Source organism: Brassica napus, chromosome C8 (genome assembly GCF_020379485.1).
Source record: "Brassica napus cultivar Da-Ae chromosome C8, Da-Ae, whole genome shotgun sequence".
In the NCBI taxonomy this organism is placed as follows: domain Eukaryota; kingdom Viridiplantae; phylum Streptophyta; class Magnoliopsida; order Brassicales; family Brassicaceae; genus Brassica; species Brassica napus.
The window spans coordinates 43,460,516-43,475,858 of record NC_063451.1 but is presented as its reverse complement, the minus strand read 5'-3'; the positions used below and the strand labels follow the sequence as shown (position 1 = coordinate 43,475,858).

The following is a 15,343-nucleotide window of genomic DNA, read 5'->3' as shown; positions in this document are numbered from 1 at the left end:
GTGGAGTTTCTTACTTAGAAAAAAAATAAAACGGTCAGGATATCAAGTGGCTGAACCCATCAAGATATAACTTTCTGTTCTCAGCATCATCGTCCACGTATCTAATAAAGCAAAGAAAGCATCAGTTTACAAAAAAAGGTCAAGATCTCGAGTTTGGTCCTAACAACAAGTTCCAAATCGAAGCCGACGTGAGCAATGCAACTATCATTGCCGGTGAGAATGACGTGATGATGATGTGGCAAGTCATGTATAAGGGAAAATTCTTCACGCTAGCGGATACTACAAGATCGTTGGACACAAAGTGTAACCGGAAACTAGTAGATGACGTCAAGCCGGGTTTTAACGGCAATATTCTTGAGAAAATTAGGTTTTCGATAGTAGACTCAGACGGCTGGAGAGTGCTATTACTTGGCGGCTTTTTGAGATATCTTCAGTAGTTTTTCTTGAAATGATTTTCTCACAATAGTGTTTGAGTAGATCGGTACAGAACATACAAATATTGATCGAGTACATAGGAGTAGATGGTTTAGCAAGTAACCTAATTTCTTTTACTGTTGTTATTCTCCATAGTATTAATGAAAACTATATTTCATGAAACAGAGAAGTTGGTATCGATTAGTTGAGCTTGATTTATGTTTTATAAAATCTCTGAAGTCTAATGCTATACCTTATATATATATACATAATATTTATCATAAGCAGTACATTCAAAAGAAAAACAGATGTATACTACAATGATCTAGTAACCCACGTAAAAAACAAAGCAACTCAACTAGATTTACGATCTTACATTTATCAAACAGAAAAGCGTCTCCATTAAAGTTAGATGTTGTTCATTTGTTTATCTGTTTTGGATGTTATTCAACATTGTTTATTTTCCGTCTAGATAGTTCATCTAAATAGATAATCTAAATAATTTTCTGTTCGGTTGCTCATCTCTATTTTTATTAGATGAATTTAGTAAACAAATGACCTATATACTTTTGTTTTGATCCATTCATATATTTAATTTTAGGTTTGACTAGCATTATTTTTTCAATCATTTATCTAATATATAGTTTTTTTATCATATAACTTTAGTAGAAAAATATAATTTTACGGTTTTTGGTTGGTTGAAAATTATGATTTTTTTAATCTAAATTTATATTTAAATATGGATAAGGTAAATTTGTTCTTTTGGGGCATGTCCATCAACATCCATAAACACTAATTAACACCAATTAGAGACATTTAGATGATTCTCACTTTAGACTAAATTTTAAAACTTTATTTGAATAAATCATTTGGATAGTATTCGTTTTATTACTAAATAAACATTAATTGTCATTTTCAGATGGTCTCTAATCTCATTATAATTTTTTATACCTAGAATAGAGTTTGAATTAAAAGAACTTCAACACTACACTATTTTTAGTCGATAAATAAAGCAAAAATTGGATTTACTCTCTAAATAAAATTATGCATTTATTGTTTGTTCATCAATTTTTCATTTTTACTCGAGTTACTCTATTAGTGTTGATTTGTGTTTGGATAAAATCAGTTTTATTACCGGCTCGCTTCGGTTTAGCGGTGTCTAATTAAATTAATGAAACCACTCGGCTCGCTTCTATTTAGAAGTTGAATCGGTGCTACGGGGTATGGAGGCGAAGACACATGGCGAGGATGAATCCGCATAACTCAACCGCCGATCTTCTTTCGGAATCTCTCCAAGCTGCTAACGAGGTACGCTTTCCGGCGACTAGTCATCGTTTCCCGTGATTTGATTCTGGTTATGTCGCTTCCTGATGAGTGACTGCTCCGTTCTAATAAAACAATCTTTCAGCCGTCTGATGTAGCCAGCAAGAACCTTAGTTGCGGTCAAATCACCAACGAGGAAGATGAATCTCTTGACAAGCAGTAATGATTTCATCTCGTTCGTGAGAACTAAGTTTCAACACGTAAATGGGTTTCTAAAGTCTTTCAGTGTTGCTTCTTACAGAAACAAGTGTTGTAGTGACATTGTCTCTGACAGTTGTAAAGATGATTCAAATTACAAGACAGGACTCAATTGCCATCAGGAGGACCAGGTATCTGTCTCATCCATTGGAATAAAGATGAGCTCTCAACCAACAAGCTTCTTTCAAGCACCAAAGCAATTACTTTGTGGGGTTTTGCTGTGTAGCGGAGGACGAGTCTAGTAGCATCGATTGTGGAGACATCTCACGACGCTCCCACTAGGAGAACCATTGATCTTGGTCATGGAAGTGACCTCATCTACATCCAGAGGTTTCTTCCCTTTCAAAAGTCTTGGACTTTATTTGATTATCTCGACAAGCATATTCCTTGGACCAGGCCCACCATCCGCGTCTTTGGTCGTTCTTGCCTCCAGGTTTTAACTGTGTCTCCTTGTTGACTAATGTGCAAAGTCATGGCCTTGGATTCAACTTGTGTGTTGTTATCCCTCTAATCATTTTTTGCAAATTTTTCTACGTTTAGCCAAGAGATACATGTTACGTTGCAAGTAGCGGATTGACTCCGCTAATGTACAGTGGATACCGACCTGATGCCTATTCTTGGGATGACTTTCCACCTCTCAAGGACATCCTTGATGCTGTAAGATACCCAAAAAAAAACATGTTTTTACTCTTGTTGGAACTGACGCGTCTCTTGTTGTCTCTTGTCAGATTTGCGTAGCGTTTCCTGGAAGCAGATTCAACAGCTTGCTTTTGAATAGGTACAACGGCGCCAACGACTACGTTGGTTGGCATGCTGATGATGAAAAGCTTTACGGCCCCACTCCTGAAATTGCTTCCCTCTCTTTTGGATGCGAACGTGACTTTGTGCTCAAGAAAAAGAAACTTCAAGACTCTTCCCGTGAGAAAAGAGGAGAGGGTGGACCAGCGAAGAAGAGGTTGAAGAAAAGCAGCAGCGGAGAGGAGGATCAGCATAGTTTCGCATTGAAGCATGGATCGTTGCTGGTGATGAGGGGATACACGCAAAGGGACTGGATTCATTCTGTGCCAAAGCGTGCAAAGGCGGAGGGCACTCGTATCAACCTCACCTTCAGGCTTGTTTTGTAAACCATGCATCATTCATCATCATCATCAACAAGCTTAGCTTGATCTCAAGTCACATTGATTGACTAGGCTTTTCTCATCTTAGTTCTTCGACATGAGATATAACATATAAGTTGGTGTAGACATTTTGAAAAATCTTAATTACTAATTAACGTGAAGATTATTAAGGAAAAAATGACAGAGAGAGGGAGACTCCACCGGGATTGAAAAAAGAATACGACTCCACTGGGGATCGAACCCAGAGTCTCTGGTTTCGTAGACCAGCGCCTTATCCATTGGGCCATGGAGTCTGATTTGGTTTTCTGTCAGGACTCGAATTACACAAATGTTAACTGACAATCTTTATCCTTTTTTTTTTTCAACGAACAAAAATAGATAAAGGGTAAATTAGACTTTTTAATTAGCCATCATAGTCGTCGTGCTTGGCGGTTTCTTTCACTTTCCAAAAATAGGAGGTAATTCTTTTGAGCTTCTCTCTCACGATCGAATGCGTTTTTTTGCATTGTGTCAAGAAGAAGAAGAACATTGAAATCAAGAAGATCCTCTTTGAGCGTTAGAGATGGCTTCGGTGTCACCATTGGCTAAGTATAAACTGGTCTTCTTAGGAGATCAATCTGTCGGAAAAACAAGCATCATCACACGTTTCATGTATGATAAGTTCGACACAACCTACCAGGTAAACTAATCAAATTCCACCAATCATGGATTCTAACCACCACATTTGAGATGCTTAATGTTACTCGCTTGATCTAATGGTTCCATCAATCGATCTGTTTAATTTGAGTCCAAACCTATTCACATTACGATCTGTTCATCACAAGTCCATAAGAGATTTAATATAATTTGTTCATTGACTTTTTTTTTGTTTCTCTATCACATTGATCGTGTAGCTAGATACATTTTTTGAATGTTAAATTTTCATTGAATTATAAAGAAATCTCCACCAAATTTATGTAAAACTTTTGTTGTTTTCGCAGGCTACTATTGGAATCGATTTCTTATCGAAAACAATGTACCTTGAAGATCGAACTGTTCGTCTCCAGCTTTGGTAAGCCTTTTTCTTTGTCGTCTAAAGAACATAAAAGTTACGTCATGTTTGGTCGTTAGTATGATTTTCTGAATGATCCATTTCTAACGACTTATGACTTATATATGCTGTTCACTGATATTCAACCTCTTTTACAAAGTTAATAATGTCTCAAATATGGATTATTATTATTTTTTACCTTGAAGGGATACTGCGGGACAAGAAAGATTCAGAAGTTTGATTCCAAGTTACATAAGAGACTCTTCTGTTGCTGTAGTTGTTTATGATGTATCCAATAGGCTTTCATTTCTCAACACATCTAAATGGATCGAAGAAGTTCGTACGGAAAGAGCCGGTGATGTTATCATTGTTCTTGTCGGAAACAAGACCGATCTTGTCGATAAAAGGTAAACATCTTTTCTTTTTTTTTTGAACAAAAAAGGTGAACTTCTTTGTTCTTTTTTATGTGTGCTAATATAAGATTGATTTGTAAATGTGTCTTTGTGTGAAAATGGTAAAGGCAAGTCTCGATTGAAGAAGGAGACAGCAAAGGACGTGAATACGGAGTTATATTCATTGAGACTAGTGCAAAAGCAGGGTTCAATATCAAGCCTTTGTTTCGCAAAATAGCTGCGGCGTTACCAGGGATGGACTCGTATTCAAACATGAAAACTGAGGATATGGTTGATGTTAACCTAAAAGCTACTTCGAATTCATCCCAAGGCGACCAACAAGGAGGAGGCTGCTCGTGTTGATGGTTCACAAAGACAAGAGAATAGAGTAATCTTTCTTACGAACAAGAGCCTTAGATCGTTCGGCTTGCATCTCCGACTGGTTATCGTTTCTCTGTCTAAATGCTACAAAGAAGCTGTGAGATGTCAGTTTCCTCTTTTTAACATATCTGTCTGTGAATCCGAGTTGTTACTGTGACTTTTCGTGCGAGTGTATTTGTTTTACAGTATGGTTGATGCAGTTAATTTGCAGTATATTAGTGAGGGTATATAGGATAACGATCTTGAATTTTTTTTTTAAATTTACTGCTAGGGAGTAATAGTACTAACGGCACAGACAACACCACAATGATCAATGAGAGACTAATATTGATGCATCTGCCCGAGGCTCTAATGAGACAACACACCGAACTCTGCTTGGAAGTGGTACCTTGACGAAAATACTTCAAAACGTGCCATCAAACCCTACCGGGTTGGCCAGAGCATATAAACTGAGAACCCTAAACCGTACCGAAAAATCCAAACCCAAAATCAAACCGATATTCAGTTCCTATATCTCTACAATCTCTAGAACCAGAAAAGTCGAACAGGAACTGATAGTTTGAGCGGTTTAGAGATTACAAATTACAATGCTTAGTTTGAGGGGCTTTAATGAACAAATGAGTAGTCTGGGGAGAATCATGTTAGATTGTAAATCTTGAAGGGGGTATAGGCAAAATCACCTCTAGAAATTTTTATGTCTAGCCAATTTCTTTCTAGCTTCTTTGCCGTCCACTTTTGTTCTCCAAATCATATACCATTTGATAAACTATTTTCGCTAGTAAGTATAAATTTAATATGTTTAATTAGGCCTATTAACATTCTGGATAGTGGGCTCTTAAACTATAGTTTGCCGTTGCTCCAGATCAGCATACAAAATATGTAGATTATTGTTTTTTTTTTGGAAATTTTATATATTTAACAAAACCGGTGTATCAGATGATTCAGATTCCATGAAGATGTATTTTTGATGTTATAAGATATTGTAAAGATTATAAAGTGGATTAGCAGCTTTATTGCAAGAGTTATTTAGTGTCACCACGTGATGTAATAACCCAATAGATAATTTATTAATACAGAAAAAATGGGATTAATTATAGTGTACTACTAATTAATAAAAAAAGGCAGAGACTTGGAACTTGCGTCAATGAGGAATTTGACAAGAACTTCCTTCTTCACTTTAAACCTTTCGGTTTACAGGTCTTTTGATTCTTCTGTTTCTCTCTAAATCTATAGTAGACGAAGAAGCATAGTAATAAAGCTTTCACCTTTACTCTACTTTTATTTTTTGGGTTATTTTCAGTGTTCATGTCCTCTGCTTTGAGACTCTGAGGTTTTTTTGTTAAAAAGAAATCTATGGCGGAAGCAAGGAGATTTAGCCCCAATAACGAACTAGGTGAAGTCATATTTGTTTTTTCTGGGTCTTTAGTCTTTTAGTCTTCTTTGATCTATTTGGTGTAGAACTTAGATGAAGCTTTGTAGATTTCTGAGGAACAATCTAAGCAAATTTTTATATATGGAATCTGTTCAAAAGTTTCCTTTTTTCTAAAACCCATTATGAATAGGGAAATTGGGACTTATAGAAATGAAAAAGCCCATAATACACACAATAGCTATTTTCCCTAACGTTTTTATACACGGAGTTATATATACATATTAATACTGTAATACCCTTTAAACTCAACCGGCCAACCTGCTACCAAAATTAATTAAAAATTAAATTATTAATCGCATAAAAGGTATCTCGTGTCTTACCTCTATTCACAATTCTCTTTTCACCTTTGTTGGTAACTTTTTCGAGGTCGAGTGGTTTCCGACACCGATTTCCTCCAAATCCTCCCCTCTACCTTCAATCGACAGTTTTTCCATCTTCTTCGTGCTTCCTTTTAATCGTGTTTGGCGTTAAGGTTTTGCGTTAGAGTTTCAGCGGCGGTTAGTAACACACCCTTCCTATCCAACTTCACCAACTCGATTCTTCTCAGATCTCTGAAAGTTTTGTAAATTCTCCCTCGTTTCCGTCGATTCTCTTCGTATTTGCATCCTCTGTGTTTATTTTCTTTTATTTGGGCTCGTCTCATAGTATACTTATCTAATTTAAAACCTTCATTCCGTTTGGGATGTAATAGTATACTTATCTAATTCATCTATTCCATTTAGAATAGTATCATCGTTCCTGTTGCATACCATCAGTACCGTTACAGAATTAATCCCTCTCATCGGCCTTTTCCAATTTGATTTAGGGTTTGGGTTTTTCCGGGTTGTGTGAGGGTTCCTTTAATTTGAATTATCTTTGTATCAGTGCTGCAAAATAAGTAATGTAGTAATTTAGGGGAAGATGTGTAGAATATCACAGCTTACAAATGCTCACTAAGTAGACATAGTATGATATTTATAAACTCGAGTTCATTTGAAATGAAATAGTATTCGTATCAAATTGAACTATTTCACTTAAGATAATATCACTTGCTATTCTGCTTTGCTTGTCTGGCCTTTCCTTGTTTGTAACGTATTTATTGTATTGTCATTTTGATATATGCTTTGTGTGTTTGCTCGTTTTGTTTAGTCTGTCAGCCTTTTGAATTACACAGAATATCATTGTTTTTCTGGCATTACACTTGTTTGTCTCTGTCACTGATAAATATACAATCTTCTCTATGGTGAATGTCAGATCTGGTAGGTAAATTGGCTTCTACAATTTATAGTCGGTTGTGTTTCCCTCTGATGTTCTTCTTTCTTATGCTTGAATTGAGATTTTGTATCAGCTATGGATAGTACACAGTGTAAAAACAGTGATTATTTTGTAGAATAGTATCTGCACGAGTTGATTCCACGTATGTATATAGCACACTTATTATGTTTATATGTATATAGCACACTTATTGTGGAATAATGATGATTTTGTGGAATAGTATATGTCACATGGAATATAAGAAAGTTATAGTTTCACATTATTCTATCTTATATGGAATCATAGTTTTATATCTTATGCATTTCCATTTGTTAACTATACTTATTCTGTTTTGAGTGCTACTTCATTTCTATATTCAATATTATAATTCCCACCGTCCTGACTTTTTGCCTCTCTTACTTCATTCTACAGGTTTGATATGGACGAGTTAGGCCTTCCAAGTAGATTGTTAGAGACATGCTTTGAACCCACTGGCAAGAAAATAATTAACAACTAATTCAATCTTCGTTGGACTGAAGTGATAAAGAATGCATTAGAGGATGAGGACCTGGCGATGTTGAATGCGTCACAGTTTGGGCAAGTCTTGCAGATGAGGTCCTATACCTTCTCTGTTATGCTTCTTCATTATTTTCTTGCTCGACAGTTGGTTCTTGAGAAGGACTCCGAACTCTGGTGGCTCTTCGTGGGGAAACCAATTTGTTATGCTATACAAGCTTTGCTTCTGTAACGGGCCTCAATTGTGAAGAAATACGGGACGCTCACCGTGAGGCGAAGGGTTCATATCTGATGTGTAGGCATTGTTATTTATATACCATACTATTTATATACTATACTATGTATTATACTATGTCTTAACCCATTGCATATTCCATGTCTCTTGAGAAATGTAAATAGACGACTCATGTATTATGGCAGGTTGATTTAATTTGTTGTAGATTTGGGTTGCCTATGTATTGTGTTTTATATTTCCCTAATTTGGGTTTAGTGTTTAGTGAGAAGTGTTCTATTACCATCCCCATTAGCTTCGTATTTCATGTTACCCATAAGGCATGTAAATATATACCTCCAGTATTATAAGAGGTGGATTTAATTTCCCGAAGGTTTGGTTTGCCTATGTTTTGGAGTTTATATTTACCTAACTTGACTTTAGTGTTTACTGTCAAGTGTTCTATTACTATTTCCATTAGCTTTGTATTTCATGTGGCTAATAAGGAATGTAAATACATGTCTCTAGTATTATAGCAGGTGGATTTAGTTTCCTGAAAATTTAGGTTGCGAATTGGGATTTATATTTCCTAACTTGGGTTTAATGTTTAATGTCAAGTGTTCTATTACCAGCCCTATTAGCTTTGTATTTCATGTTGCTCATGAGGAATGTAAATACATGTCTCCAGTATTATGGCAGGTGGATTTAATTTCATAAAGATTTGGGTTGCCTATGTATTGGGGTTTATATTTCCCTAACTTGGGTTTAGTGTTTACTATCAAGTGTTCTTTTACCATCTCCATTAGCTTTGTATTTCATGTGGCTCATGAGGAATGTAAATATATGTCTCCAGTATTATGGCAGGTGGATTTAATTGCCTAGAGATTTGGGTTGCCTATGGATTGGATTTATATTTCCTTAACTTGGGTTTAGTGTTTACTGTTAAGTGTTCTATTACCATTCCTATTAGCTTTGTATTTCATGTTGCTCAATCTTGGCTCTCGTATGCATATAATATCATTTTAAATAGTACATTGTATATAGTATAGAAGTCTTCGCTATTCATCTGCAGTTAGAACTAAGTGGAAATCCATTTATATTTTAAAATGTATTTCATTACAGATTCATAATAGTATTATTCTATCACAAAAGAGTAAATTTCCTATGAAACCCGATTTATTAGAATATTCGCACACGAAATTACCTCCTCCTTTCTTCAAAGCGGTGAATCTTTAAATTCCTTCACTTTGTTGCTTCTGAGTACTTTGTTGCTTCTGAGTTTCTTCACATAGATTTACAAGTGATTATTATATGAAATACACCATTTATGGTTTTCTTTGAATACACCATTTAAGATTACCGATACTAATTTCCACCACTCGTTTACCTCTCCACAGTAAAAATATCTTCAGCAAATCTACCTTTTGTATGTGGCTTTCTTCTACTCTTACTTACAGAAGAGCTGTAACCCACAATTGCAAATTTATTGCACTAAATACATAGTTGTCTCTCCCCAACCGCACACTTCACCGGCTTTGTTCGTGATTATATTAGTAAATTACAAACAGGGTTCTATTCTACGTTAGTCATATCGAATGGAAACTACCCCCATATAAAATGGATGCTTTATAACATGATGTTTCATTCAAAGTTTTTGGTTGTCCCTGCCCAACTTCCACGTGTACGTCTATTACACATGCCCAAACCTATATTTTCCGTACTGCCTCATGTCTTCGCTTCTATTTCATCGAACAAACCAATACAAAATGACTACATATTTGGACATGTTTTGTTCCGTCCTGATAGTTTGTACCTTGTTCTTCTTATTCTCCGTTTCTATCTTGTGTTCTATAACCCAACCACCAGTACGTTGTGTTTGATTTGCGTCCAACTGTATGAATAATATGGATATGTTAAACTCTGCATAGTAAAACATCTCTAATAACTCCACCTATTTACGTGGCTTCCTCCTAATCCTTTATATGGAATAGTTGTAATCCATTAGTTGCCATTTACTGCAGAGAATACATCATCATCTATGCACAACCGCACACATCAGCGTATACGTAAGTGGTTATTTTGGGTCATGTGCATACAACTATTCTAGCTTATGTAGTTCATGTGGAATGGAAAGTAAATTCTTCCCATGCATCTATTTACGTTCATAGTATATATTACATTCCATCTGACTCATGTCAAACGGAAAGTCTCGTCGTCTAAATCGGACGGTTTTACTGAACTCGGTTTGAATTTATGTAAACCATTTCGTATTTTACTTTCACCATGCACCTTATCACGGTTCTAAAACTAAGAACACCATCACTCCATTGTAAATGAACTTACAATAAACCATTCCACATACGTGATGTGGTATGGAAAACAATACAATCGGAATAGGAAATCTTGCTATCATCTTCAAATCGTCGTTATGTTAACAAAGTTTCTATCTCCCTCACATCTGTTCGTCACTACTCTTAATTTATATCTTTCCTCATATGTGCTCAAGACTGCTCCACAACGATCCCTATTACATCTGATTGTTACTGTGGCAGACAAACCCTACACGTGGTTCACGTTATAACAACGAACCGGCAACCTGTTATGGTAAGGGGCATAACCGGATGAAATTAAGCCAAAAAGTCTGACAATCAATAACGTCAAAATCATTGTTACTTTCTTCATTTCTCTTTGAAATCTGGCTATCTAGCCAATAAGCCCTTATGAATATTTATTGGTCTAAGTGATGATTTCCTCTTGAAAGCATATTTTTATCTGAATATTCATTTTTTTGTAAAGTTTTCTCTCTTATTCTTTTTCCTTTTTTTTTGGTTTGTTTGGTCTGTTTAGGTCATCACTTACTTGGTCTGCTTATAGTACTTATTCATGTTAAGCTGAAAATAAATCTAATCCAAATCGTGTTTTAGCATCATTCAAGTAGGCTTACTTATAATTTCTGAACTCTCATTGTCTATGTACAATTAATTGTACAGTTTGTATAAGCTGAAATATTCTTTGGTTATTTCAATATTTTAGCCACTACAAAAGAAATGGTCTTTGCAACATAAGACATATGTGCCACTTGGGGTTTTAGCAGCTTTCTTGAGTTGGGTTTTAATAGTTAGCTGCTTCTTGATAGGAAGTTGAAATTTTAGCCATACACTAGATCTGCAGCTACCAACTGATTGTACCATAGAGTGCCTTAAAGCTTTCTTGATCAATATACTTTGTTTTATGATGTATACTCGTTTTATGTTACATTTTTCTCCCACAGATGTTTGCCAAATACTCTCAGAAGCTCGAAACCGTTGGCTTCGTCCTCCTGAAATCTATGAAATTTTGCAGAATTACCAAAGGTTTCAAATCTCTACCGAGCCACCTACTACACCTGCAAGTAAGATCTATCACTCCTGCTCGTGTACATACATACACACAGTGTAGAATCCAGATGAAAACTAATGAGTTTTAAGAAGTATGTTCATTCTCTTGTTTTCAGGTGGATCTGTTTTTCTATTTGATCGAAAGGTGCTCAGATACTTGAGGAAAGATGGTCACAATTGGAGGAAGAAAAGAGATGGAAAGACGGTGAAAGAAGCTCATGAGAGGTTGAAGGTAGTAAATCAATCATATTCTTTGATCCAATATGATTGATAATATCAAATATCAGTAAGATGCTGGTTGGAGTCTATAAATGGTTTCTATTGCTCATGAATATTCCTGCAGGCGGGAAGCGTTGATGTTCTACAATGTTACTATGCGCATGGACACGACAATGAAAATTTTCAAAGACGCAGTTACTGGATGCTTCAGGAGTAAGCTTATTATAACTTTAACATGTGCTTGTGAAGTTATCTATACTTCTGAAAGGTTACTATATGTCTTTGAAGTTGATGAGAACATTGACCTTAAGGCACTATAACTTCAAAACAATCCAATACATAAGTTTTTTTTTGTTTCTGAACATAATCTTCTTTGCTAAGTCTCTTGTTGGTTACTGATGCAGAGAGCTTTCCCACATAGTTTTTGTCCATTATCTCGAAGTTAAGGTTTGACCCCATCCTGTTATTACCTCATTTCTCTGCCCTTTTTTTTCTTTTTTTTTTTTTTTGGAGGAAGCTGACACTTTGAGAGTGAAATTTGTAAAATGAATCAGGGTAGTAGAGTTTCGACTTCTTATAATCGGATGCAAAGGACTGCAGAAGATTCTGCTCTATCTTCTCGCGAAGTCTTCACTAGTGAACGTGATGGTTATGCTTCTGGCAGCATTAATCAGTATGATCACAACAATCATTCGCAAGCTACTGACTCAGCAAGTGTCAATGGTGTTCATACCCCAGAGCTTGAAGATGCTGAATCAGGTGCTGCTTCCTTTCATACATAATGTCACGTGGAAGATGCCTTGACTTATTATAGTTGAGTATCTTAATAGTTTATTTTTTTCATTTCTTCAGCATACAATCAGCAGGAAAGCTCCATAGTTTACTCACATCAGCAGCCTCCAAGTACTGGTTTCGATCCTCTCTATCAGATGTCTTTGACGCGTAAGTTCTTGGTGACCTAGTCTCATAAGTTCTAGTTATTACCATCTGATAATTACAAACGTTACATGGTATTTGCAATTTTTTTTCTTAAGCAGCAAGAACTATCAACGGTCCTGGAGTAACGAATGGCTTAAGAAACAAAAAGTCTATTGATTCCCAAACTTGGGAAGAGATTCTGGGGAATTGTGGCTCTGGAGCTGAAGGTTTATTACCTTTGCAGCCTAACAGTGAGCATGAAGTGCTGGACCAAATACTCCAGGGCTCCTCTATTACTATGCAAGCTCCGTACCTATCTACGAAGAAACAGCATTTGTTAGACGGTGCATTGGGCGAAGAAGGCCTGAAAAAAGTGGACAGTTTCAGTCGCTGGATGAGCAAAGAGCTTGGAGATGTTTGTGTCATCGCTGATGCAAACGAGTCTTTTACACATTCCAGTTCAACAGCCTACTTGGATGGATACGTTATGAGTCCTTCCCTATCAAAGGAACAGCTCTTTAGCATTATTGACTTCGCTCCAAACTGGACTTACGTGGGTTGTGAAGTGAACGTTCTCGTTACTGGAAAATTCTTGAAGACTCGAGAGGAGAAGGAGGCTGAGACACGAGAGTGGTCTTGCATGTTTGGGCAAACAGAAGTTCCAGCAGATGTTATAGCCGATGGGATTCTCCAGTGTGTGGCTCCTATGAGTGAGGCTGGGAGAGTTCCCTTTTATGTTACATGTTCCAACAGATTAGCGTGCAGCGAAGTGCGTGAGTTCGAGTATAAGGTCTTGGAGTCTCAAGCTTTTGGAAGAGAAACAGACGAGTCTACTGAAAGCCTTGAAGCAAGATTTGTTAAACTCTTGTGCTCCAAATCTGATTCCCCGAGCTCGAGTGCTAGTAGTGATCTGTCCCAAGTGAGTGAGAAGATTAGCTTGCTGCTTTTCGAGAACGATGACCAGCTTGATCAGATGCTAATGAATGAAATCTCTCAAGAGAGTATGAAAGAAAAGCTTTTGCAGGAAGCTCTGAAAGAAAGATTGCACTCTTGGCTTTTGCAGAAGATAGCAGAAGGTGGAAGAGGTCCGAATGTGTTGGATGAAGGTATATTACATTTTGCAGCTGCTCTCGGTTACAACTGGGCGTTAGAACCGACGGTAGTAGCTGGAGTCAGCGTCGATTTTCGAGATGTAAATGGTTGGACTGCACTTCATTGGGCAGCTTTCTTTGGCAGGGAGCTGGTGATTGGTTCTCTCATAGCTCTCGGTGCTTCTCCCGGAGCTTTGACTGACCCGAATCCAGAGTTTCCATCAGGTAGCACACCTTCTGATCTAGCCTACGCTAATGGTTACAAAGGAATCGCTGGTTATCTCTCGGAATACGCCTTAAGGGCTCATGTTTCTTTGCTCAGTCTAAATGAGAGCAACACAGAAACATCTGAGAGTGCTCCTAGCCCGTCCAGCTCGTCGTTGACAGACTCTCTTACAGCTGTGCGTAACGCTACGCAAGCAGCAGCTCGGATTCATCAGGTCTTTAGGGCTCAGTCTTTCCAGAAGAAGCAGATGAAAGAGTTTGGAGTGTCGGAAGAGCGTGCTCTTTCAATGCTTGCTCCTAAAACACACAAACAAGGACGGGCGCATAGCGATGATTCAGTGCAAGCCGCTGCTATCCGGATTCAAAACAAGTTCCGTGGTTATAAAGGAAGAAAAGATTATTTGATTACTAGACAAAGAATCATCAGAATACAGGTAGATAATAAACTCTATACCAATGATCTTGGATTCGTTATACTGAAGTTTTTAAAACTGGCAACATTGCAGGCTCATGTAAGAGGTTATCAGGTTAGGAAAAACTACAGGAAGATAATATGGTCAGTGGGGATATTAGAGAAGGTGATACTGCGTTGGAGAAGGAAAGGAGCTGGTCTGCGTGGGTTTAAGTCAGACGCACTTGTTGATAAGATGCAAGACGGAACAGAGAGAGAAGAGGATGATGATTTCTTCAAGCAAGGTAGAAAGCAAACAGAGGAAAGGCTTCAAAAGGCTCTTGCAAGAGTTAAGTCAATGGCTCAGTATCCTGAAGCTAGAGATCAGTACCGTAGATTACTTAATGTTGTCAACGACATCCAAGAAAGCAAGGTACTTGATAGTTATAAACTAACCTCACCATGATTCTTGAGCTTTTATAAAAGCTTAAATCTTTTTTGTTCAGGTTGAAAAGGCTCTTGAGAATTCAGAAGAAGCAACTTGTTTTGATGATGATCTAATAGATATTGAAGCATTGTTGGCAGATGATGACACTTTGATGTTGCCTATGTCCTCAACTTTGTGGAACACTTAGAAACCACTCTCAAGCCTATACTATGTGAGATATTGTGATCACTCTCTATCACATTATGTCATTCATTATTACTCTAATTTATATATTTGACAATATAAAACATATATTAACTTATAACCAAATAGTGTAATCTTTCCATTAGTATACAAACTTTCAGTTTATTTTAGTCAAAAGAAAATGACTTTTTTGATTTCAAGTCACGAAAAAAGCTTCAAGGAGAAATTAAGACGGAGAGGCCT

At 36.8% G+C, this 15,343-nt stretch overlaps 3 protein-coding genes and 1 non-coding gene across 4 annotated transcripts; 3 read left to right on the top strand and 1 right to left on the bottom strand.

Moving 5' to 3' along the window:
- Positions 1 to 1,563: 1,563 nt before the first annotated feature.
- On the top strand, positions 1,564 to 3,214 carry LOC106412235 (DNA oxidative demethylase ALKBH2). Its single transcript, XM_013853142.3, has 6 exons — positions 1,564 to 1,722; positions 1,823 to 1,896; positions 1,979 to 2,066; positions 2,162 to 2,368; positions 2,476 to 2,592; positions 2,664 to 3,214. Exons 1-6 carry the CDS (start codon positions 1,654 to 1,656, stop codon positions 3,057 to 3,059), a joined length of 951 nt encoding a protein of 316 aa, XP_013708596.2. The 5' UTR covers positions 1,564 to 1,653; the 3' UTR covers positions 3,060 to 3,214.
- A 59-nt stretch (positions 3,215 to 3,273) lies between these two features.
- Positions 3,274 to 3,346, bottom strand: TRNAR-ACG. The gene has a single exon. It is a non-coding gene; the product is annotated as a tRNA-Arg (tRNA).
- A 32-nt stretch (positions 3,347 to 3,378) lies between these two features.
- Positions 3,379 to 5,044, top strand: LOC106414437 (ras-related protein RABH1d). The gene is made up of 4 exons (XM_013855101.3): positions 3,379 to 3,732; positions 4,034 to 4,104; positions 4,290 to 4,490; positions 4,604 to 5,044. The coding sequence occupies exons 1-4, from the start codon at positions 3,616 to 3,618 to the stop codon at positions 4,836 to 4,838; spliced, it is 624 nt and encodes a 207-aa protein (XP_013710555.1). The 5' UTR covers positions 3,379 to 3,615; the 3' UTR covers positions 4,839 to 5,044.
- A 504-nt stretch (positions 5,045 to 5,548) lies between these two features.
- On the top strand, positions 5,549 to 15,240 carry LOC106412463 (calmodulin-binding transcription activator 3-like). Its single transcript, XM_048765064.1, has 10 exons — positions 5,549 to 6,249; positions 11,520 to 11,639; positions 11,742 to 11,857; positions 11,969 to 12,057; positions 12,249 to 12,291; positions 12,399 to 12,603; positions 12,697 to 12,786; positions 12,879 to 14,512; positions 14,585 to 14,902; positions 14,976 to 15,240. Exons 1-10 carry the CDS (start codon positions 6,210 to 6,212, stop codon positions 15,102 to 15,104), a joined length of 2,784 nt encoding a protein of 927 aa, XP_048621021.1. The 5' UTR covers positions 5,549 to 6,209; the 3' UTR covers positions 15,105 to 15,240.
- The last annotated feature ends 103 nt before the right edge of the window (positions 15,241 to 15,343 follow it).